Source organism: Falco cherrug, chromosome 10 (genome assembly GCF_023634085.1).
Source record: "Falco cherrug isolate bFalChe1 chromosome 10, bFalChe1.pri, whole genome shotgun sequence".
NCBI lineage: Eukaryota > Metazoa > Chordata > Aves > Falconiformes > Falconidae > Falco > Falco cherrug.
In genome coordinates this window covers 24,088,856-24,114,710 of record NC_073706.1, presented here as the reverse complement: position 1 = coordinate 24,114,710, position 25,855 = coordinate 24,088,856, and the positions used below count along the sequence as shown (strand labels likewise).

General features: G+C 42.2%; 1 protein-coding gene across 3 annotated transcripts in view; it reads left to right on the top strand.

Annotated features, from left to right (window-relative positions):
• Nucleotides 1-25,855, top strand: part of LGR4 (leucine rich repeat containing G protein-coupled receptor 4) — an 81,730-nt gene that overhangs the window by 25,561 nt on the left and 30,314 nt on the right. For all 3 annotated transcript variants that reach the window (XM_055722287.1, XM_055722289.1, XM_055722288.1), the window contains exons 2-3: nucleotides 9,756-9,827; nucleotides 24,953-25,024. In XM_055722287.1, coding sequence (XP_055578262.1) covers nucleotides 9,756-9,827; nucleotides 24,953-25,024 — 144 coding nt within the window. The remainder of the gene's footprint in view (nucleotides 1-9,755; nucleotides 9,828-24,952; nucleotides 25,025-25,855) is intronic.

Below are 25,855 nucleotides of genomic sequence, written 5' to 3'. Positions count from 1 at the left end.
TACTTCTCTTGCAGGAACAGACCTGTCTGAAATTTTTCAGCCTTTCTGTGGCTGTCAGTGAAAATGTCGTAGGTCCTGCTTCAGCAAAATGCTGAAAGCTTACTGGAATCGTCAGGGTTTATATGCTTTTTTTTGGCATTTGCACTGAAAAAGGGCTCTGTATACCCTTATTTCCTAAAACCTCTGAATATCTCGATCCCCTCTAATAGCCAGGGTTGGTGGGTAGCCTGAAGTTTGATTGCTTCCATGAAAAAGTAGGTTGAGTGCTTCATCCCCAAGCGAGCGGTCACACAAACGTTAGTTTGAGCCACAGAAAAGTTGCTTCAGATGTTGCATGCCAGCTGCTTGCGGAGCTCTTGGAGCGCCATTCCTTTCTGGAGCTCCTGGCTACCAAATGGCGCGAAGCTACATATCTAGTGAACAGGGAACTGTCAGAACAGTCTCCTGTCCTGTTTTTCTGCTAACAAAAAGGAGAAATAAAGGTTGTAAATTTGATTTGAAAAGAACGTGACTGGTAGGTGGGCATAGAAAATGGGACCAACGTGGGGCAGCTGGAGGGGGCTCCAGGCTCTGCTGGTGATGTTGGGCAGGTTACTGCACCGCTGCCTGCTTGCTTTCCCTCCTGGGCTGTTTGTCTTGGCCCTTTAAGCAGCAAACTCCTCTAGGTGAGGAGTGTCTCCAACTGTATTTGTACAGGCCAATCATGCTGACATGTTGAACTAGGGCCCTTAGCTTCTTGTTGCAATACAAACAGGAGATGATAAGACCTGTGCTCCTTAGAGAGATAGCAGGAGTACTTAGGAAATGGTAATGTATTTGCTGGGTGGGAATTTGACCTGTGTCTTAGCTAGTCACAGCCCATGTTGACTAAGGCTTTAAGTATTTGGACGTTTCCTTTCTTACAAGAATGTTTCCTGGAAGATGTGGACAAGGAAACATGCTCATAAATGAAAAAAAGGCTTTTCGTGACTGCGAAATGGCTGTGAATACAGAACAGGTTTCTGTGATTTTAAAGTGTTGCAGGTCTGTGTGACTGTGTCAGAGGTAGTAGGACCACACTTCAGATAGTTGGGGAGAGAAGGAATTCCAAGGAGAAAAATCCACATTAATGCAAAAATGGGTTTAAATCTTCCATTTTGTTTTATCATTAACAACGTTGTCGGTGTTCAAAGGAACAGCAGATGAATAAGAGGAGAGATGCGTTGGGCCGTGGCAGTAAGGATTGGAGATACGGGATGGTTAATCCTGCGGAGTCCCAGCTACTGGCATACCCAGAGGGGCCCTCAGGCTGGGACCTTCCCTCTGGGAAGTGGGCAACTGTACTTGTGCAGGCCTTGTCGCCAACGGGGAGAGCATAAATTTTAAATACAACACCAGTCTAGCTAATTGGGGCATCGGTGTCCTATTAATATATACACGTTAGCTAATAGTATGGGCTGAGGTAGCCAAACCTTGCAGTAATAGATGGCGGTAGTCCATAAAAGGTATGAAATTAATTACTCAGCGTATTACTTCTAACTCTTTTATAGCTCAAATACTTTCCGAGTGTAGGCTCCTCTCTAAACATCATCTTTCCTTAGCCTGATACTCGTTTGCCTGCTGTTTGGGTTTTCCTGGGATTTCAGCTGTGTTCATTGGATTCACGGTGCAGGCGATTACCCTTCGAAGCAGCAGTTGTGAGGTGGTGCTTCTGGGAGAAGAATCCTTTGCTTCTTGTTATAAGGAAGATAGAGTAAAATAAAACGCAAACAAGAAACCAAGCTTTTTTTTTTTCTTTTTGGTTGAATGAGTTTAATTAGAATTTCCTTGCTGATCCTCTAGGCTTTCTGTGCTTTCATTACATATAGAGTAAGATGAAGAAGTAGGACAGTATTAACGCAAACTCATTTACTCCGTCCCTTCAGTGGTTTTATGTTCAACCTGAAGGAACTGGCTCAATAGGAAAGTAGGTCTGACCCAGGGATGTAATTCAGCTCGTGGTCTCCCCTGGGACTGGCTGCTGAGGTGTGTGATTTGGTTGAAAATTACATTGCTTTTCAACATGTGAGCGTGTTCCTACAAGGAGTTCTGCACTGAATGTGTTTCTTCAAGACCGTAGCACCGCAGTACATCTTAGATCGGTCTAACCTCGAGCTTCCCTGATTTATCCTCTCCGCGCTGCCCACTCTTCAGGAACTCTGCCTCTCCCTGCTGCCACAACACCTGGCAGAGGTGACCTGGACCAAATTCAAAGCACTGAGCATTACCATAGAGCTACATATAATTCTGTCCCTTTTTTCTTTTTTTAAATTTTATTTTATTTTGGATAAGCAGCAAAGACTTACTGGTCTGGCATACTAAGGAAAATGTCTGTTGTTTTGTCTTGTTGACCTTCACTGATGCTAACATAATCAGGACATGATTTATGTATCAATGGTCCCAGTGGTAATGGGTGGCTAGTTGTTCCTCAGCATTTTCTGGTGTCACATTGACTTGCATTTGCAATAACCTGGCTTATCTAATGTAGTTTCTAAAAATATTAACAGCTCCAGCTTTTCTTCGTACTACTGAAGCTGGATCAGGGTTATACTACCTGGGGAATTTTACATGAGATTAAGACCTTTTACCTAATGGTTTTGTACAAGTAGGTAGGAGGGCTTTATTCAAATACAGATAGCTCTGCCTAAATCATTTTGTAAGTGTTATAATTAAATAACTCGGTGGCAGAGGGCCCAGACCTTGGAAAAGACTGAATGGAGCCTACAGTATTACATGCTATTATCTATCAGCAAACAGGTTAAGCTTGCTCAGAGGGAGTATTTTATAGGATTTTAAAGGTGCCTTGTTGAAACATGATCTTCTTTTCTTCAACAAACACTCCCCCCTCTCCTTCTCCCCTTCTAAATTTCACAAAAGATAGAGGTTAGGTGGAGAGCCAGAAAGAAGTTAGCTATTAATGAAGTGCAGGGAAGCACAGGGGAGTGTTTGGATTTTATTTTTGAAATGGCCAATCTCGGTTGGGTTTGGCTGAGATGTAATTTTCCTTCTCTTTACTAGATACTTCATGTTTTTCCAGCTTTTTTACAAAGTGGAGTATTTTAAGTCATTAGCGTGCCTTCTGTACTAGGATGCCATGTACAAATGCGGTGGGAAGGTCCGTGTGCCCCCAGTTCAGTGCAGATCCAGGCATTAACAGCTGGGGCTGCAACGCAGGATAGAAAGCATATCACCAGCGTTTCTTGTGAGTTGTAGATGTGCCAGCACACCAGAGCTGGGTAGTGAGGAAGGTTTCTGTGCCTAAAATGTGCACACCTTTTGGCTGGGGAGATGCAGTAGGTATTGTTGGGGTGGGGGGTGGGGTGGGAACAAACCAAAAAAACCCTGTTGCAGCTAAATGGCCCTCAGTCCAAAGAGACGGGCATCGCTTTCCTTTCAGTGCCCATTGGTTACTGTGGGTCGTTAGCTTCCATTCTCTGCCTATATCTTGAGCTAATTTGTTTATCATTTTTGCCTGTCCTTTCTGTACCCCTCTACAGGAAGCCTGTGTTTCCCATTTTGTGGTCCCTTTTTGTTGTTGCAGCTTTTCTTCTCGTGCAAGAATTATTGTCCCCCTCCTCTGTTTCCATCATCTCCAGTCAACTGTCCTTTCTAGCTAGAATGCTGCTCTGGTAATCGGTAAGAAAGACATGTAGGATAAATCCAGCAAGGGTCAGGCTGCTTTATGGTAGAGGCAGTACTATAAAATGAGACAGAAAGCTATCTGTGCCCTGCTGGAGATGCTGTGACACGCTGTGCATTTTATCTAATTTTCTTTTGCGTGGTACCACTGATAAAAGCTGTGACTGAGGCCACTTTCTAAAGATAAATAAGAGTTTCTAATTTTAAAAAGTGAGAGAATTAGTAACTTGCCATTCAAGATACAAAGTATTTCTGCTCATCCTGAAGCCTAGGAAAGCTTGACTTCGGTTAGTGGTAGAATAAAGAATCCTTAAAAAAACCCAACCCAATAACCCAACCAAAACTTTCCATCAGGAACTGGAATTCTTGCACAGGAGGAGTAAAATAACAAAGTTTAAGTACGTTCTATTGCCTGGTTCAGGTTTCTGAAGTCTCTGCTGCTGGTTGCTTTAAGAGATGGTTCAAATCTGCTTTATTCAGAGAGGAGATGTGGTGCTAAGTGTTTTTACTGTGTCCACCAAAGGTGCTTTCCTCTCCCCAACTGATTTATCTCATTTGATGCCCATTTTCAACAGACAGAGTTTCTTCTAGATTTTAGCGTCCTTACTGGTTAGTATACATACAAGTAGTTTTAAAGACTTAGAAGTGTTTCTGTGTTAGGTGGAAGCAGGGGACCTCGCTAAACTAAGCTGGAAATAAAGACTGAAGTAGTTGTCAGAATAACCTGAAGGAATCTACTGAAGCAGGCTGAAAACAGCAAGTGACTGCTGGAGTACTGTGGCTTGATGTTTCACCTTTGGCCTGTAAAAATCAGTCTCTGCAGATGGTGATGGTGTCACCTGGGATGCTGAATAACATCTTCAGTAGGTTTGTTCAAGCTACTTGTTTTAGTTGGGGTTTGGTGGTTGGTTGTGGGGTTTTTTTGCCTTTTCTTTTTTTTGGTAGTACCTTCCTGGAAGGACAAAACTTCTGACTGACTGCAAGAGCCTTATTTATGATTCAGAACTGCAGCGACAGCAGCAACAGTGCTGCGGGAGGGAGCTTGGTTGCGTCTATATTCTGGTGTTACATCTCTTCTGCCTGAAATGGCGTAACCGTAAGGCTGTGATTCATGTGATCCCCAAGATGCAGCCTCTTCTTGCTAAAGAGGTTACCACCTTTGGCTGCTCATCGTTTTAGTTCCGATGCCAGCTCGTTGCCCGATCATGCCCTTGAATGTTTCCAGGGATGGGGCATCTACCACCTCTCTGCCTTGGCTGAAGCCTGGCTGCTGAGTACGGATAAGGCTGGTTCATGGCTAACTGCTGGGAGGTGCAGGTCTACCCCAGCTTCCCCTTCGTTTTCCTGACAGATCTATGGTGTAAAACGATGGCATCGCTGCCGCCTTCTTTTCCCTGTTAGAGCTGTTGTGTCATTTCTGTGCTTTTCAGGGAAAATGCCCCAAATATAAGCATGGGGCTGAGTTTAATTTCAAGACAGAGCTGTAGGTTGCTGGGGCTGACAGATCATGCTTGCAAGTGATGAAAGAAAAAGAAATTTAAGATAAGCCTTTCAGATACTGCGTCTGAACTTCAGCGTACCGTTAAAATTTAGGATGTATGTGGGGTTTTCTCGTGTTTTGTTTTATTTGTTGTTTTTAGGGGGTTTTGTTGTTAGCAATTTAAAAGGCTTGTGGGTGTTGGGCTGTTTTTAGGGAACTTATGCCTGGATTTAACAAGCCAATCCAGAATGGCTCCTTCAGCTTAGTCCTGCTGAAATGGGGCGTTAGGCGACTGCTGATGTGATCCCTCGGTTGGGTGATAGCATTATTCCTGTGGACACTGCTAGAGGCTGGGAAACTACTGTTTGCTGTTTGTTTTGTTCATTCATAGATCTTCATTTTATGTATTAGGACCTTAATTGAGCTCTGGGCTCATAAGCCTTTCTGGTACAGTGGAGTAGGTAGGGCAGCTTCTCAGTGGAGATTTCTTGGACATATCCAAGATCTATACCAAGATTTTATCTTTGTTACATGGACAGCCTTCTTGATTCTGCATAAACTGATTTGTTTCAAATTTTAGGAATAGTAAATATTTTCTAAACTGAAAGCAGTAGAAAATTGGCAAGAACTATTTTTTTTGGACAGTGGTTTTGGGGGGAACGTTTGCCATTATTTTGTCTTAATATATGGTGCTAGTCCATTTTTGTTGTAATTGTATACATTATGCCTTGTTAAAAGTATCTTTGACATTAACTGAGTAAACTTTTTAGAGAGTTGTTAATTCATCTAATTTTAGTAACATGGGTGTTTGCTAATATTGTTTGTAAATTCTTCCACTGAAGCTTATGAACTACTTAATATTTCATAACCAGCAAATAGTGCCCATGAACTCATTCTTTGACTGAGGATATTTTGTAGAGTGAAATGAAAAGAAAATAAACTTGTGTGTGAAAAACCCCCAAGCAGATATTGTGTAAAACCCCAAATGTCTGATTTCAGCTTCTACAATTCCTTGTGGTTTTCCCCTTCTATATCTGTTGCTTCTTTTGCTGAAAGTGCGCTTGAGATATGAGAAGGTGAAAACACACTAATCTTCTACTACGTTAAAATGGTTCTTTTTGGCAGTTTTTCAAAGCATGATCTACCCAAGTCTGTTGATTGGTGAAGCACTGGCAATCAGTTTGTCATTTCTGCAGCAAAACTGCTTTTACGTAATGTTTTTAATTAAACAAAAAAATTATTCTAAAACTTGTATGGCAATCATTAAGAAACTTTGATAGTTGGTGGCTGGATGTTCCCCCGAGTCTGGGAACTGTTGCTATGAAGATTGACTTATTTACTGAGTAGGAGTTACTATCACATGTAATGAAGGCAAATACAGAAACTGTGTAGTAGTTGCAGCTTTTTAGCAAGAAATCATGATAAGCAGTCCCTGCAGATTCACACAATAATGCTAAAGACAGAATTGCAAAGCGTCTTTGTGCCTGTTCTTGTAATAAACGCAGTTTCACTGAAAATAGATGTCAATAGAATCTGTGGATATCGATGATGCCTCTCAGATCTTCATTGTTAAGGTCTTCTGTTACGTGCTTATATCTGAAGAGTCTATTCACCATACTAAAATGGTAGATGCTGACACTTGGAGCTACAGGCAAAAAAGATTCTTTGCTAATTTCAGATCCCAGAGAAAGCTGAAATTACGTAGAATTTGGATGTCGGCCATGCTGCGTACCTACATCGTTTCCATTCGTTTTGTTTAGGATTGCACATGACGCTTGGAAAATCAGGTGTTTATAGCTCTAAAAACTTAAAGACCATTGGTTTCAGACGGATGTGATTTCCTCTTCTGTCCTAAAGAGCCATCACATACTGTAACAGATGTGGTTGCAGTAAAATCCTTGACAAAGTGATGTACAGCCATTCATAAAGTGCTTTCTGATGACACATACCACTGACTTATTTTTACTACCACCATTTAATACATATATACGATGATAGGGTTTTATATCCCCTGGACAGTCTTTTGAGAGAGTTGTGATTTTCTTGCACAAGTTGCTGTTTCTTAGGATTCACGTAGGGTCTCTGCTCCCTCCTTACCCTTCTGCCCTATTCATCAGCTCTTCCCAGTTAGTACTGGGAAGAGGATGTGTGGTCCTCCGGAGAGGAGCCGACTACCCTGAATGTGTGAAATGCATATCTTTGTGACAATTTGAAAAATGTATGTTGAGGGGTAGGGAGGATAAAAGTTGCAGTCTCCCGTGGAGCAGACAGCTGACGATTCATGTATCTGATACCTTTATTTACTTTCCTGCACAAGAAAAATGTCCTGTCCCCCCAGCAACTGCAGCATCTCATGGTACCCAAGCTGCTGCTGAGACACAAAGCACCGCTTAAAGCAGGCGGGCTGTGGAGTTCAGTAATAAATCATCTCCAGTTCAGGTCCTTCTGAAGCTTAGAGAAGTTGTCTGTTGTGCCATCCTGGATTTTCTTGGTATTCTCTCACAAGTGGGTTTGTTTTGGATGTGCCGAGCCAGCCTTATTTTGATCTCCACCGCTCTTGCGGTACGCTAGTATACTCTTTACAGCTGCTGAGGAATGGCTCCCTTGGTTTACACTGCGGTATGAGGAATGAAGTTTTGGCCTGCTCTTCAACAAACATTAAGTTTAAAGAAACAACTGCATCTAGGTTTAATGTAGAAGTGCAGCGTTCGTGTCAGTGGTGCTGGGGTCCTGTGCTGCTGTGCTGGGGGCAGCAGACCAGTTACTAGTTACGGTTAATCTCAACACAAACTCACTGGCCTCATTGACATTGTGAACTGCTGTGGGGGAATTTTTTTTTTATTTTTTTCTTCCCCAGTAACTATGTTGGTTTTTTTAAATACAGTGCCTTGTGTTGTTAGTGTAAATAAGGAAACCTATTTTAATGAGCTGTGTTAGACATTATGGTCTGGCAACTGGAGGAACAACCTGGGCACTCCTTGCAAAAAGTGGTTTAATCAGCTGCTGCAACAGTTTTGGTAGGTTCTGTGGTACTGACGTGGCATTTGGTTTGTCACAGCATGAAAGAAGGCACAAATGTCCTGTGACACCATCTCCTCAGAAGCAGCAGCACCACCCCTACCACCCCAGTGCTCCTTGCTCCCCTTCAGGGCCTGACTGAGGGTCGGTGCCGAGTCCTGTCACGGATGGGGGCCGTGGAAGGTACCCTGAATGTGAACTCCTTAATTTGTCAAGGGGGGTTGTTCTTGCTGCTACAGAATTCTTCAAGGATTTGTGCCCTTCTGGTATAGCGAGAAGAGTTTAAATTAACCTTTCTCTGCCTCATCAGAAGTGGTAATTCCAGTTGAGGCAGATGTTTGAAAACTAGCGGTGGCTATGGATGAGTGAAGAACATATGCCCCAGCAGTAGATGAGGGCTGGCCGAGCTTTTTAGGTGGCAAACAAAATCTGCTGTCCTGCATGCAGTCACCAGCCCTCCAAGTGTTCATGCAGGTTCTTCAGTGGTACTGGTTGACAGTCAGTGAGATGGAAGGGGTGGTTTGGTTTGGTTTGTTTGCTTTTGACCCAAAATATGTGGGGAGGTGGCATGTGGATGCTAGAGAACAATGTGTGGAAGATGACAAGCAGAAGGAATCACAGGGCTGTACTAAGGAGTCTCACTGAATTGCTCGTTAAACAACATGTTAAAAAAAAAAACAACAAACCAGTAACCAAGTAGAAAGAACTTGGGTTATGTCATGAATTGTTAGGCAGTTATGAGTTTAATTATCAAACTGAATTGTTTTCTTGCTACTTTTACTCACGTTGAGTAATAACTTGCTTGAGGACTAGATTATCTGTGATGGTTATGTAGGTGTGAGCTGAGGTGATGGCACCAAGTTTTGCCACTTACTGCTCCTTTGGAAAGAAAAAAGGCTGAACAGGTCTGCATACCTATCATGTAAGCACTTGCTGCTGGCCTGTCTCTGCTCATGGACTGAGTGAAATCTGCTTAAAACTATTACCTCGAGGACTTCTGTAGGTTTTGTAGAAAAAAGATGACTGTGGTAGAGCTAGGACATGTTTCTGCTATTCTTGTCAGTTGCTCCAAAAGCCATGTTGCCAGAAGCTCTTTATTAAGACCCAATGCATGCATTATTGTTATTTTTTTTAAAGACATTGTGGGATGGAAATTTGTGTTGTGGGTGGTCACAATCTTTTTTTTTCTTTTTTTAATTTTTTCATATGCTGTGGTTTTAGAGCGGTCTTAATAATCTGTGTTAAAATTGTATGCATGTGTAAGTTGGTAAAAAATAATGCTGGGGATAACTGTACTGTAGATCCTCTTCCAAACATGCATACCCTGTAGTTTCACAGTGAATTACTTTGCTTAAAGGTGTCAGCAAACTTTTATATCAGCTTCCCATTATGTAGGTCTTTTGTTGCGTCTGGATTCTCAAATTACTGTGCTCTGAAAGTTGAGCATGCGTATTTCTAGAAAGAGAGATTACCATGTGATGCTAGAATATTTTTTTTTCTATTATACCTTCTGCTTGGGATTTCTTTTTCTCTCCTTCTTTTCCTAGAGTGTAAAATTCCCTTACTGTTTTTTGATAAATTTATGTTTCTTCTTCTCCAGAGATATCAGCATGAACAACATCACAAGGCTACCAGAGGATGCCTTCAAGAACTTTCCCTACTTGGAAGAGCTGTAAGTATTTCACACATGTTAGAGTTTTGCTGCAACATCAGATGGCTGCGTGAAGTGGAAGGTGGGTGGGGAAATAGTGTTGAGTTGAGCTGTGAACAGAGAAAAGCAATTATATACTTGAAAAAAAAAAAAGAAAATCCTGTACATGTTTGGAAACCGGAACAGTAAATGCTACTTACAAGGGACTTTTTACGGTAATTATTTTAATCATGGCTAGAGCGATGACACATAGTAATTACGGTGTTATCCAAAGATAACACAAGAGGTGTGTAATTACCATTGTTTCCGAAGGAGCTACAGTATAGCTGTTGCATAAGTTCCATAAAATTTACTGAACATTTACTGAGAAAACAATCATTTACTGAACAGCTTGCTTTCCTTGCCCCCGTAGGCTGCAGCTGCAGTGCTTGCGAGCCCATCCTGACCGATGTCAGAAATTGAAGCTCTGTTGGTACAGGGCTGCTTGTTTTCAGCTTCTCTGGCAGAAATTATTTCTCCAGTTCCCATCTCCCTCTTGTCCTGCTCTGTTTTTAGGTTTTTTTTAAGATCTTACTTAGGTGATACTTGGACTTGTGAATCCTTGAGCTGCACTGAGGCTCACATGCCTGGTGTTCTGCTGAAGTGGTAACTGAGATGCCTTTGCAGAGGTGAAGCACCCTTTCAGAGCATCGCCCTGAATTAGATGGGTTTCAGAGTCAGTGAACAGGGAGAAGGCTTTGACTTTTAATTACTTCAGTAAGTACTACTATGTGACAAGTGACTTCTGTGTGCGTTAGTTTCCTTATCTATGAGGAGAGGGTAATGGTTCAACCTTTGCCAGAGAGTGTTGAGAACTTCCAGTAATAAGCAGGACATAAGCCATCACCATTGCAGTTTGCTCTGCTTCTCTTGAATTTTCAGTGTCGGCATTTTTCATATCAAAGGGCATTTAAAATATAAAGTAAAGCTGTCTTTATTTGTGAGTTTGGCTACACTGGAGCTATGAATGCTGTGTTGAGAGATCTTTCAATAAAAGCACCTTAGGGAAGGAACAGCTCGTGTCCCTAAAGAGACAAACCCTTAGGAAGTAGGGAAGCATTCTTCCAACTTGACAGGTGAGGAAACTCAAGCAAAGAAATTAAGCCATTTGTAGAGGGCAACAGGATAAATTAACCCCATAGCAAAATGGCAAATAAAGCCTTTTGACTCTGATTATTTGCTGTAACCAGTACAACCACTGCACCTCATTGGAACAAAGATACTGAGAAATTGGTAAGAGATGGATCACTTGCTCCTGAAGAAAGGCTTGCGTTCCTGAAAGCTGCTCTGTTTTTCTTCCTTGCACTCCAGCTATGCTAGTTAGTCTAGTAGGGTGTGCTACCTCTCCTTCACAATTTTGGTGTCTCGTATCCTGATAATGTAGCAACTACCATTACTAATTCATTTAAATAACTGTGTTTTCCCTGGCTCTTAAGTAGTTTAGACTTGGGTCAGTACAATTGTGAAGTGCAGTTGAGCTTATTTATGTCAGATGAATTGTCTGTGATACCTTATTTCATGCTTAACAGGTTCTGGTTTATTCCCTCTGGTCTTGGGTATTATTTAAACTTGAGATATAGTTGAAAATATCTCATGAAAGAAAGTAGATCTAGGATTTCAGATGCTGCATGTATGTAAAGGACACAATTTTAAGAAAGGCTCTATGGCTTGAATACTTAATTTGAGAAAAAAAAAAAAAAAAAAAAAAGAAATGGAAGCCTGGGAAGGCTTGCTTGGCTCAGAATATACACTAGCCAGCATTCCCTACGTGCTTTATAAAGCTGCCGTATGTCTGTATGTTTTGTTAGACTGCATTTGTAGTCCAGTTTTTTTCCAAGTTCTTCATAGTTAGGCTTACACTGAAAGTTGAAAAACCCAAAGAATTCCGTTTTCCCAACTCCAGATGACTGGGAGATTTCATTTCTTCCCTATAAGTAATTAAGCAATAAAACCTAACTGGTGAGCGTGCATGTTGTGTAACTTCCATAAACCCTGGGGTGTGTCAGGAGGTAAATAGAAATGGCAGAGCCTTCAGCCATCGCCTATTGTGCTTGTTGCCTAAGCGCCATTTGCTACGTGTACCTCATTGTCCCCCTAAATTCTGGTATTTTGGTTTGTGAAAAAAACAGGCTAGCATTAAGCTCAGAATTATCTGTGAACACCCAGAAGTTTTAAATCATTTCTAGCACGCTTACTTGATACGTTAAAGCAACTAAAACAAAACCCCAACCACTCTACAGTAAAAATAATACTTGCCAAATGTTTAGACTTACTTGAGTTGATGATCATTCCTTAGTACAATAAGAAAAAAATATAGTTTTCATTTTATGTTCGAGTTAGCTGCTGCAGCTGCAGAGGTAGGAGAATCTCCAGGAAGATTAAAAAGAAAAACTCTCCAATTCAACAGCTCTCACAGATGCAGAAAGACAGGAAAGTGACCATGAGAGCAGAGCTGTGAGTAGCCAGTATCTGTGTGTGGTACTTTTCAATTGAAAGCCGGTAACCGAGACTTGTGAGCTGTTAGTGACGTTTTGCAGCAGCAGCCTGCGTTAAATGAGAAGCCTCTTTGCAGAGGCTCTGGCCATGCCCATCAAGAGTGAAATGAGGAAGGTTTCTTCCTTTTCTTTAAAGACCTGGTTATGGTCATCCATGCACAAGTAAACTGCAGGTTCCCTTGCTTCAATTAATGTTCTTCCTAGAGGGAATATTACAAAGTAGATTGAAACAAAAGCAGCTTCCCTTCACCAGTACCGGACACATTTTTGCTATATTCTGCCCATTTTTTTTTTCTCTGTGGGACAGGGCACGGAAGTTTCAGGGTCTTTATTTTTGCTGGTTGTGGACAGAAAACCCCAAACTGTCGTACTTCTTACGGTACAAGCACAGTTTTCCCTCTCCACTCTAAAGATGATTGCAAACTTTTTTCCTGGCTTTTATTTATAGTTGAACTGATCCAGATTCTGACTGCCAGGCACTAGGAAAAGTTGCTTTTTCAGCACAGAAACCTGGGTGTGAGTCTCCACACCAAAGAAAAAGAGACATAGTTAACGCAAAGTGGTGTTGAAATCTGTGCTAGAAGTGACTTTTCCATCTAGAGCTTTTCCCCAGAATTGCATGTCTAAAGCAAATGAAAATCCCACGAACTAATGGGAATGCAGTTAAGTACCCACACCACTATGGACTGGAGAAGCGATTTGTCCAGAAGACAGCCCCGGATACCTTTCCCTTTATTCCGTGCTTTAGCCTTGCCGTTTGTCAAATGCTGCGGGAGGTTAGTCCCTGGCAGAGTTAGTTAATTAATATTGCAAAATAGTATCGCAGAATTTAATTGAATGTAAATGGGAGGCAATTAGATGTATTATGTAGGCAACTGAGTCTTACACAGAGCACATATAAAGAGGATGGGATTAAAAAATCATAGTAGGAGCCATTTAAAAAGGGGTTTGTCATTTCCTTAATGCAATGAATTATTTGGTAGTCTGAAGAGACTTCAGAGGATGCTTTTCCAAATCCTAAAGTGAACACTAGCAAATAAAAGGAAAGAAGCAGCGTACCAGACTTGTAAAAGCTGGCTGCTCAATTAAAAGGTGCCTTCTATGTCACCAAAGGGGGAGCGACCTGGGCGCTTTGACTTACGCATCCTGTCCTGTTTTTAGATGTGCTGGGTTAATCTGGGGGCCAGGTGGAAGAGGACAACTGAAATGGAGCTAAATAGCCATGTTTAGGGAACTGACTCCCCTGAGAAATACCAAATTTGCAGTATAATCTCACTTCTTGTACCTTTGAGAAAGTGCCCTACTTGCTCTCAGCCTCGCCGTGCGTGTCACCGTGTAGCACGCTTATCATATGTCTGTAGGATCCTTGCACTATTTATAAATGTTATAAAAATTCTCCATCTCTGTGTAACTGATACCCATCTGGAAGTAATTTGCAAGTGATTGAAACAGCAATGGTCAGAGTCAGCAAGGAGCAGACCACCAACAGTTTTGCCACAGCAGTTAATGAAGTGTATTCTCCAGAAAATGCTAACATAAATATGCTGCAGCCCTGAACTTGATATGGAAACTAAAAATCCTTGAAGAACTTGGCCACAGTTTTCTAACCACACCTTAAAGTATTTATAGAAAGCTAGAAGAGGGAAATATAGTTAGATAATGGGGTTTTTTTTGAGAGCAGAAACCAGTTTCCAGTGTGAATTTTTAACTAGGAGAGCCAGGCTGTGTTATGTTTTGATGCTCTTCTAAATGGTTGCAGTTCCTTCTAATATTGTTTTCTAAAGTAATCCGAAGGATTTGAACTCTATGATAATCCCTAAAAAGACACTCTCCCATCAAGGAACGCAAATCAAAATTATTTTTATTTTTGGCCAGTTTTCCAGTCTAGCTTCAGACAGTCGAACCACTTGAATAAGGCGAAAGTCTCCCTGAGTTAATGACTTTTTACCCTTGTTATGATTTCCACTCTTAACCCTTTAAAAATATTGTTGTATTACTTGCTATGCGCTGGCGGGGAAGGTTTAGATGATGAGGGTTTGGCTTGTCTGGCTGTTGGTCCACGTGCGAGGCGGTGGGGAGGCAGAGGGCAGCAAGCTGTCCTGCTCTCTGTCAGTGGGGTGTCCGTGACAGAAGCACGTGGTTGTCCAAAGGGGAGCCCTGGTCACCCCGCAACCGGTCAGTCCTGGGCCAGCGCTGTGACCTTCTCCAGCAAGGGTTAGGGAGGATGCTCTCTGACTGTTGTGGTCTTGAAGACCGTATTGTGCCCAGTAATACTGCGAGGAAAATAATCCCTCCTGAAAAGCATCAAGAGGCAGCAGTGCTCAGTTACCTTCGAGATGTGTGCTGATGCCAGGGTCTGCTGCGTTTCTGGGTTTTGTTCATAGTTTCGCTTCTGTGACGCTACCTTCAGAGATACATTTTTTTTTTTTTTTTTTTTTTCCAGTCAAGGGAAGAACTTCATGGAGATCTTTATTTAATGGTTGGTGAGAATGGTTAGGGAAATCAAGTGATAAAAGGAAGAAAGTTTTCGCTTTTCTGAAAGACAATGCTAATCTGCTTTTGGAGAGGTGAATAAATGGCAAGTGAGAGACCGCACGCATGCAACTGTGACTTTTCAGGGAAAGAAATAGTGCAATTGAGCATTTGCTTGACTATTTAATTATATCCATGCTGATTACAGCACTAAGAGGTCCTGCTTAAACATCTTACCTTCCCCCCTCACCACCACCACCCTCAGCGAGAGTCTCTGATCACAGCTTTTAATTGACAAAGCATGTTTTAAGAACCTAAGGATTAATTAAAATGCATACTGGCAGTGAAAATGAGGTGTTTTTGCCATAAGGTTGTAATCAGGGAATATCTGCAAGGGAAATGTCTAGAGTTATTTTTCCTCTTCTCTGCAGCTGAAGATGACCACCTGGCTGAAATGTCACAGCTGCTTGCTTTTGTAGTATCTGTTTCAGTGTGTAATTTAGATGGTCCCCTTCCTTCTAATACCTGCATCGGCACCAACTTGTATTATCCTTGGGGAGGGAGGGGGAGTGTCTGTCATTTTTTATTACTTTGGTTTTATGAATAAGACGTGTTTTGGAGTTAAGCCAAGGCCACCAAGGCTGAGCTGTTAGTTTGGGATGCAGTGTCTTTCCTCACCCGGCTCTGGAACGTCTGGTGGAAGGAGGCTTTTTTCTGTCCTTCAGCATAGTGTCTTGAAGGTGGCATGTGAATGTTGATGAGATGGTGCAGTTTCTCTCCCTATCATAAACACGAGTCATTCAGGATTTGTCGCTGGAAGCTGAATGGAGACGAAGGGCTTGTTTTGAGTAGAAAAGGTAATGATGGATCTTCATGAGGAAAGTTGTCCTGATCCTTGTGTTAGCTAGCTGATGTGTGGGAACTGAGGCTGTGGTTAAACACTCTCCTGTGAAACTAGTTGGTACAATTGGAGACGTTACCACCGCATATCTGGCTATTCAGCCCCACTAGCAGAGACTGAGGAACGAGACGAGAGCTCTCTTCAGCTGCTGTGTTACAAAGGCAGCCAGCGTAGACGTCCTCTGTTGATATTTCAAAAATAGCCGGGTGACGTTGGGTTGGAAGCCGATGAGTGCTCTTCATCCATCTGCCAGCTCCGAATATTTGAACAGCTGGAGGAGGTAATTTCCTCAGTTACTTCAGCTTGAATTCCGAGAGGTAACGTTTTAATGAAGAAAATGCAAGGTGTAGGTTTCACGTGTGGTAGCAAGTTTAAAGCTTAAGCTTTGACTTGACCAGCTAGCATACATTAGAGATGTTTGCTGCCTTGTGTGCACCGGAGCTTCAGAAAGTGCGTGTTGTAACTTGCACCTTCGAATTCTAGTCAAGACAAACCTTTAGGCAAAGACTCCCAAGTAGAATTAACCACAGTCAGCTAAGATATTTTTAAACTTCACCTACTTGGTCTGCACTAGATGCTAAATGATGTTTAAAAACATGTTGGGCAACCTGTGTTTAATTAGTGTTTTCTTACCGTGCAAGTCCTAAATCAGTTTGATTCTGGATGAGTTTCAATCTTTCTGATACAAGAATGTTATTTCTGTAGCTTGGAAGGTTCTTACTGTGTCTAACAGTTGCATATTTTTCCTGTTTGTGGGGACAGATGCTAGTAGGTTGAGTAAATTCCATTGGTTTTAGAAGATGAGGAAGTTTCTTTCCAGTTTCTGTTTCTACATGTTAATTTCAAATGTTGGCATGGTTGTGTGTAAGGTTCCCAACGCTGGTAGTACTTTTAGAGGGAATCGAAACTTTTTCCTTATCTGTCGTCTTCGAGTTTCAGTGTTCAGCGTTATTTGCACATGCGCATGCACACAGGAGCTGGCTTGGCTAAATGGCCTGGAGGCTGAGTTTTGTGGTGGTGTTATGCTTCAAGACCTGTCTTACGAGCCTGAATTTATTATGCTGCCTGAGCTGCCAGGTTGGGGCTGTCAGAACGTATAAACCAGATAAGAAACTTCTGGAGGCTGAGCAGTAGCCTCAGAAGCTCTCATGCTGCGTCTGTCCAGGTAGGGTCCCCCAAAGAGTGCTCGTCCCATGCAGTCTACCTCCACCTTTTGGGTGCAGGAATTTGAGTGTGGGACAAAAGATGTACGTGTGCAGGCAAGCAGGTGGCCGGTTCCAGGCTCAGGCCTCAAAAAGAGTCACATGTAGCTCCGCAAAAACCTTAGATAGATGGAAAAGCAGGGGAAAAAAAAAATCCTGTATGTTGGAGGTAAATGCATTGCCCCTGTGCTCTGAGAAAGTAATTGGGTGCATTCTGTCATCATAGTGTCATGGTGCAACACTGTACGTCACCGTAAGAAGGCATGATAAGGAATAAAGTAATTGTTTTTACCTTCTTTCCTCCCCTCCTCTTGGGTGGTTATATTTTGTTAAGTTTTTTGTGAGTACTGAGGTACTCTTGCCTAATTAGCATTGGCAGATCTTGTCCTGGCATGGAAGTGGTAACAGTACTCACGTAAAGTTCTTTTCTTGGCCTTCTATATTAAAATTCTAGATGATTCTGATATTAATTTTTTTCCCCCCAGCTGAGAGAAGGTTAACAATTGACTTAAGTCTGAAACAAAGAATCATACTGAAAATTACTCCCATTTCTTTATGGTCATTCATTGTGAAGCTGTCAACAAAACCTGGGGCTTGTATTTACCCAGTATGTATCTGAAGTGGTTAGAAAACTGGTAACAGAGGATTAATTGCCAAATACACGTAGATTTAAGCCGCTTCCACATTTTGCAGTGTCACTTGCTAGATGCATAGCTGTGCAAAAGATCCCATGCCTGGAAAGCCAATAAATACCAAGGCAAGAGATGGTACGGAAAGATTGGAGCAACTTTGCGGATTTACTATCTCAGCGGTCATTTTCTCACACTCTCGTGTCTAACGATCAGCTTATTTCGTGATCTTGGAAATCTTCTGAACATCTAAATAGCACTCTCTGCTAAAAGCACAAATCTGTAGTTGATTCAGTTTTTTTCCTAGTTGATCAAGACCGAGCTTGGTTGCTTTCATCTCTGTGTCTCTGCTGTACAGACTAGGTAAGTGAAATGTTATTTATCATTTGGAAGGAGCGTGTTGATGCTGGAAGAGCTCCTGTCAGTGCAGTGTAGCAGCCCATCTGCTGGTCCGTACGGGCAGCAGAGAGCCCGTCTCCCTCATGTGCTGCCCTCTGTGCTGCTCGTGATGAGGCTGGTGTCGAATCCACAGATCTCTGAGTGCCGGACTCCTCTGAACTGGACCTGTCCACTACAGATTCCCCTCTGCTTTCGCAGCAGCGCACTGCTGTGGAGGTTGCTCTTACAGCACTGTGAAGTGCCCCTGATCTCTCAGCATCCACCCTGAAAAGCAGAAATTTTAATATTGGATATGGCTTTTTGAGGGGATGGGAAGAAGAAATAAAATCCTGAAAACCAGCCGCCTCCCCCCTACTCTGCCACTGAAGTGCTTAAGTTTGGGCGTCATGGTGAGAAACATGGAATGTTTGTCTCAGTTAGCTCTTTCTCGAGTAAACACGGTGATGTCTGTAATGATTGATGATTGTGCAGTGAGAAATTAGAGGGAGATGGAAATCCAGAGCGGCAGAACCTGTATCATCAGCATATGGAGGCTCACCCGAGCGCCTTGAGGTAGCTATGGAGGGAAAGGGCTACCACAGGGCAACATGTGCAAAGGCAATTAGGGAGATGGTGGCACATTTTATAAAAAAAAAAAAAAGTAGTTTGCTTTCTGCTTTGGAGGTGAGAAAAATCGAAGTTGCTTGCTGGAACAACTTGTCATTACTGCTGTAGATGAGTTGCTTCCAATTTTCAAGACATGGTGTTGTTGATTGTTTAAGACATGTCCTTGTTAGAAAATTTGTACAAACATGTGGGTTTTTTGCTGGAGAATACTAGCTGGGACCACAAAGGCAGCTTGCTTCAACAGCTCTGATTGTATAATTGTTTTAGGTTATATGTATTTCCTTCAGCACATATGTGGTGTAGCCTGGGGGCTCTGCTTCAAGGAGGTCTTGCCCAAATGCAGATACCACTTGCAAATTCAAAAATAGAGCATGTTTTGCATGGATGGGAATGCTTGCTTTCTTCAAAATCCATCATAATTTATGTCCCTGTTGACAAGAAAATAATATAATTATAAATATTCTTTGATAATCCCTGAAAAGCAATATCATAGAGCCATGTTTTTGTCTTGCAGTGGGTGCCGGCGACTTGCTGACAGTTTAACAGTAGAATTTATGGACAAGCTTTAGACTGCTTTTAATCTATCAGTTCGGTTTACTTAGACATTTTAAATTTTTTAGACAAGGAATGCATTTTGAAAACAAGTTATTACCCTGAAGTCCAGTATAACTGTGAGAGGGCTGTAAATGCTGGAAAGGAAAAGCTCAGGAGGAGAAGTGCCTACTCAGCTGGATGGAGTTGGTGCAGTTTCAGTGCTGGTTGTAGTTAATCGCTTTCTTTTTCGGTCCTGATGCGTCTTGGCTTCTGTACTCATGATTTTATAAATAGTGGGTGAGGTTGTATAATACTGAAAGTACTGCAAGCAAAGGAGAAGGATACAAATGCATTTTCCATTAGCAGCAGCAGAATAAAGTATCCATTTAGTTAAACTGGCGTGGAAAAATTGGGAGTAGTAGTCTGTAGGTTATTGATGGCTTCACAGCAGTGTAGCAGGCTGCAGCTGACAAAAGTCCCAAAGGGGCTGTTTGCTAATCGCAGATAAGCAAAACGAAGTTTAGTCCGATGATAACGGCTTCCACTGACCAGCCCGGCCCCTTGCACAGCTGCCCAGCTTGGGTGGGAGCCGTCAGCGCAGGCATGCGCCCTGGCCGGGAAGGGGGTCTCGGCTCGGGGGATGCGGTGAGCCCCTGCTCTTCTCCTGCAGATGACCGTACCTCTCACGTAAAGCTTCAATCTTTGATGAATAAATGGTGGCACGTAACTAACTGTGCATCACCTCTTAAGGAAACCAAAATCTGTTCCGCAGTGGCTGCTTTTCTGGAATAGGTGGAACCTGAAGCTCTTTCCTTAAGTTTGAGAAAATTGAATCCATGATCCCCAGCCGGTGTGTCTGAGGCATTTTCAAAGGTTACTTTTGTTTCAGGAGAGCATGAAGTAAAATTCAAGTTGGTGTCGGAAGCACAAAGAACCCTGAAAATGGTGATGTTAGGGACAGGCATGTGAGGATGGCAGAATAGCTTGAAGTCAGCAAAACCCTAGAGAAATCGCAAAAGTGCAAGTGGAGAAGCAATGAAATACTTTCCAGTGGGATGAAAATAGGTAGGTAAAAGTTGGAGAGCTAAAAAGATCCTGAGTGGGCAGAGGGGCAGTGGTGCATGGTCTGTAAGGGATGTGGAAAGCTCAGCCTTGACTTGATCTTGAATTAGGAGTCTTAGGTCTTACCAGAAAGCAGCTGATGTACAAATAAAAATAATAAATCAGGTGACTTACTATGACACGCCAGGATTGCAATCTCTGTCCTTAATACGAGTTTTCATTGAAGTACGATTACAGTTGATCCATGGAAAAAGTAGACAGTGTATTATTACCAGAGACAAGATGGACAGATAAGGTTAGGAGGATCCCAGAATACCACCAGGAGGGGAAAAAAAAAACCCCCAACCCCCCAAAAAAAACCCCAAAAAACAACACAGCAAAACCACTTTGTGTATGTGCATGAGATACCCGGAAGGACAGAAGGAGACCTAATTCTTTGTTCAAGTAACCTGACGTTCACCGCCATCTGGCATGCAAGACAAGAAGAGAGGTTTCCAGGTAGCTTGTATTTCATCCTATCAAAACGAGAGTGATGGTTTTAATTGTTAGAGACAAAAATGTATCCCTGGGACATCCTCCCTGATTTTGGCGTGACATCAGTGATCAACTTGGCTTGGTTAACATGCAGCCGGGTTGCCAGATTCGTAGTTGCAGAAGTTTTAAGTTCCCAGAAGAGAGAAGGCAGTCTTTGCTGCTTTCAGAAGACTTTCAGTGCAAAACGTTATGTTTGCTCCGTATTCTGGGAATGAGATACCGTGGAAAATAATGCCCCAGCCAGACTGTATCATGATTTGTGTAGTAACAACAGTGACCTCTGCAGCTGGAGACCACTGGCCGTGTCACTTAAAATAATGAGTAGAGGCTATTGCTCACCTGTATATGATGGGATAGCGGAAGTATTTTGTCCCCTGTATGTCCTACTCTGTTGTCCTGCTGTGTTGAAAGAGATTCTGTCTATTTGAATTTGTCCAAACTCACAGAAATTTTGTCCCATTGGAACACTCAGTTTTTTAAAGTAGAGGACTACGGTGTTCAATACTAGGCTTTTACAAGGAGATTGCTGACCTAGAAGGAAGGTACGGAATGTAGTTGTAGGTTACAGCTGTGATTCCGCTGCAGAAACCTCCAGGGTGTAACTCAGATCCACTAATTCAGGATACCTGTGCTCCTGGGCAGAGTTTCCAAATGAGGGGAGTCAGGATTGAGGTAGCAGGAAAGCTCCTGTCCAGTGAGATACCCATTTACACCCCACTTCAGGTGATGCCTGGAGAAGAGACAGCAAATGAAGTTTTTGTAGCGTAGCAGGGCTCTTGACAGTGGTCTGTGCTGCCTGTAGTGTCTCTGTGGGTGAACCTGTTTTCCAGTCCTCTCCCTTCTGGAGAAGGAGCTCTAACTAATGGGGATGTGCCTGGACTCAATAACAGTACATGGACTTTTGGACCAGGTCTCTGAACCTGTTTCCACTCGGGATGAAGAGAGGGATGGTTACATCGCTTTTGCTGCATGAATGTAGGGCTGCCTTCGGGTGCTGCTTCGTTGTGGTATGAAGTTGTCCCACCACAGAGAAGAAGTTTCCAGAGCTGGTCCTGAGCAGGTTAGTGAGTCTTGCAGCGAGGAAAGTTGCTGCTTTTCTGTTGTGCTGGCCTTTGGGGCTTGGTGAAGCTGTGATTATCCTTAGCCTGTTTACTCTGTGTGTGTGTGTGTGAGAGAGAGAGAAACAGGGGGCCTTTTAAAACACTTGGTTTATACATGATATTTGAAAATCTGAATGCAACTATTTTTGAGGCATGCTGAAAGGGGGTAATGTGGAAAACCTGACTGGACGATTTCAGTGATGTCTTAATTTGCATGTTGTATGTGTGCTATATTGCATGCTCATATTTTTTCATTTCTCTCTTGTAAAACAAACCTGGTTAGGTAAAGAGATCTTTCCATCCTCTCGGGTGCTGCATGCCGCGGCAGAGGGAAGCGCGCTGAGAGCGGCGCGTGATGCGTTGGGCTTCGCCTGCTGGAGAGCTGCAGTGGAACAAGCAGCCACGCTCCCCAAGGCTAGGGCCTGAATGATAAATGTATATTTGGCAAACTGATTAGTAAAGCCTTTGCACACTTGGCTAGTTGTATCCTGTTTCCTGGAAGGTTGCCAGATGGAGGAGGAACGGAAATGTAATGGATTGCAAGGGTTGGTTGGTTTTGTGTGTTGGGGTTTTTTTTCTGTTGGTTGGTTGCAAAAAGGCTGAATAAACAGGAGTTGCCTTGAGGTAGGCAAAGTCTTGCCATTTGAAGTCAAGCAAGCCTTGCTGTGGCTCAGCTGTAATTTGTTTCCAGTGCTCTGTAGCTCGTGTTAGTGACACTCCGTGAGGTTGGGGGAGGCCATTCAACTGGATTTAGTTTAGCTCTTTTAAAACAAATTGTAATCCCCCACCTCTTCGGGGGGAGGGAGAAGTTCCAGCAGATGCCTGCCGAGCCACCCGCCGGCCCAGTTAACGGGGAGTCTCGGCAGAGCTGCAGCCAGAGCTGCCTGAAGCCTTTACCAGAGCTGCTGCTTCTGGAATCCTGTGGTAGGTAATCAACATCAACTAGTAGTGTCTGAGTGCCAAAATAATTTGGTGCTATACCCTCTGTTAAATTTTGCTTGATTTAAGGATTTCTATTTTGATGTTTTTGAACACTTCTGCAAAACAAGTGTTTATTTTTAGATTAGTGGTGCTCTGGTGTAGGGACCCAGCATGTGCCACTAGTATTTCTGTTTACAGTGAACTTCTTGGGAAAGAAAGCCATTAAATGCTGCAAACTTCCCTCCACATCCCTCCCAATAAAGTTAATACAGTTGATTTTGGCAGCTACTGACAACAAAATGGGTTTTAGGGGAGTGTTGAGTTGCCATCCAGAATTTTTCTGTCCTGTTAAAAATTCGAAGTATTTGAAAAATGTTACAGCCCTGAAATCCTGAGGTTGTTTGCAGACAGGAGATTTCAAGAATAAGTATAAATTGATTCTTTTAATTTTTCTTCTGGCTTCAGAGCTGTTTGGTTATACACAAGCCATGCAGACAACCTTTTTCTCAGCAGTCAGGAGGTGTCTTTTTTTTTTTTTTTTTCTTTTTTTTTTTTTTTTAGGAGAGGACGCTGAGATTTAAGCTTGGAATGTTGGAGCCATAGCTGTAGTGATTGGAGTGGGCGTAAGAATACAAAGGCTAATTAGCAAGGTCTACTTTAACAAATAACAGTAACACAGTTTTCTAAAGTGGAATAGTATCTGCTGCTGTGGTCACCTTCCCGTTCACAAGAAGCCATCCTCTGCTCCCTTGGCTTATAAATAAAGCAATCTACCTTTGACAAATAGATTTGATCAACATAACTAGCATCCTTTGTATCAGGCAGCATGTTATTAAGTCATTTGCTGTGTTGCAAGCACCTTTATGTAGGCATCAGATACTTTGGGTAACCTCTTAGGTAGTTAGAAATAGGGACTAAAATAAAAACGTAATAATGTTCCTATGTTCTGGCACGCTGGTACTTGAGATGATGCTCTTATTAGTTCTTTCACTTGCCTCTTTGAAATAGTATTTTCCCCTTAGTGTGGCTGGCTTGCTTCACAGCACCCTGTAGCAGCAGAGGTGGGGTTTGATATTCTGTAACCTTTGCACATCGACTGGTTTTTAATTATTAACACTTCCTGCATTGTACGGAGCATTTCCACGAGATGATTTCATTGCACGACCTTCTCCACCATTGCTCTTGCTTAGCTGGGATATGGAACCAAGTCTGAAAGCAGATACTTTGGCTGAAGCGATGGCATCTTTTGGCAGCTATGGATTGCCAGGTGTTCTGCATTATTGTCTTTTACCCTTAAAAAAATACCTTGTGTCACAACTATTAGCCGCTCAACAAAGGCTGGACCACACAAGGTCTGCCGGTCAGGGAAAGGGTAAAAAGATTGAAGGAAAAAAAAGAGCGGGGGAAGGGGGAATGAGTTGTCTGAAAGCAGCTGTTCTAGCTGCTCTCTGCTTTGTGTTCTGCAGTGTCTCCTGTATTTATTACTTTCAATATCGTGGGGGTTTTCGCAATTTACTTTGTGTTTGTGTTGAGCAGTCTAAGTTAGAAACAGGCCACATCCTGAGAGAGAGCGTGAGAGAGCACGGCTGAGGATCCTGTTCCCTTTCTCCCTCCCCCAAAACAGTTTTCTTTCTTGAAAAACTTTGTCCAAATAGCTGACCAAAAAGATGAAATATTACCAAGATTACGTCTTGGTATTGTCAGCAGGCATCCTGTCAATTGTCAGCACTGTGAACGTACTGCCTGCATGTGAATATCATCTTCACATTTGTGATTCTCATAGAAACTTTCCCCTGCCTTGTGCTAGCATCTAGCCATTTGTACTGAACTGCATAGTTGCTTTAGAAACTGCTATAGATTAAAAACTATAAATTAAAAACACATGGGTACCAGAGCATGTGTTTCAGCAGAGCAATGCTCAGAGCCGGAGGATCACGTTAATAGTTGGTAAATGCACTTTGAAAACCTAGTACCATAAGAAGATTTTTTTTTTTTTAATCATTCTGGGTTGTGTTTTTTTTCCTAGGATGTTTGCAAAAGTGTATCCCTGAGGCAGAGTAATGCATTCTTGTCATGAAAAATGTGCAGTGGCTAAAATAACTGTTGCAAACTTGGAAGATCATGAATATGGCATAACTGAATGCAAAATGCTAGTTGCTTGCAAGATTTGATATATTGGTGATTTTCCTTGTTAGATGGTTGTAGAAGTACTGTATTTTGTGACTGAAATTATTATTGCAATTTTTTTCCAGGCGACTGGCTGGCAATGACCTTTCTTTTATCCATCCAAAGGCCTTGTCTGGGTTGAAAGAACTCAAAGTTCTGTAAGTAATCGGGTTTTAGAGCTTCGTAGCTAGCTGTATGCTTGCTTAGTGCACAGCCAACCTCTTTACTGGTAGGCTGGAGGAAAATTTTTCTTGGCTCCCCCCGCCAAATTACAGCACTACTTTTTTGTTGTTGTTGTTGTTACAAAGCCTGCTGTAAGTGGTGATGATGAGCAGTGGTGAACTTGACTAAACTGTAGTTATTGTGTTTAATTAGAACAGTTACTTGCTTCTGAAGTATATTTTGTAGCAGAAGAATCCTAAAAGGTGTATGTAAAGCTTTTTCTCCTCCACCCCCTCATCTTACTATGACTTACACTTACAGGTGCCCAGACATTAACAGGTAGTACTAGTATTTACAGAGATTTAAAACACTGTTTGACCTTTAAACCATCCCATACCACTGATAAGAAATAAGTCCTATCATTTGATGCTTCTGTAGGTGAAAATGACTATTAGGAAAAAAAAAAAAAAAAAAAAAAGATTAGAATTGTGTGCCCTGTTTCCCATATCTTGTTTTCCTTTCTGAGATAAGGATATTAATTTCAACTGTTTTTCCATAGCTAAGGATAAAAAGAGCTTTCTGTTGTTGGGGATTTTGAAAACCTTTCTCCAGAAATGGTAGCATTTATGCTGATGTAAATATTTTCAGTTGCTAGTAGGGTAACAGATAGTTAATTAAACAGATAGTTAAAAAAAAAAGTGTAAAAGGACCCAGAAGTTGTAACAGAAGAAGCACAAAGAGACAGCATAAGTGGGGTATGGATGAGGAAACTGCCCATCTGCAATATTACTTATGATGATTTGTAAATTGAATGCAGAATGTCAAGG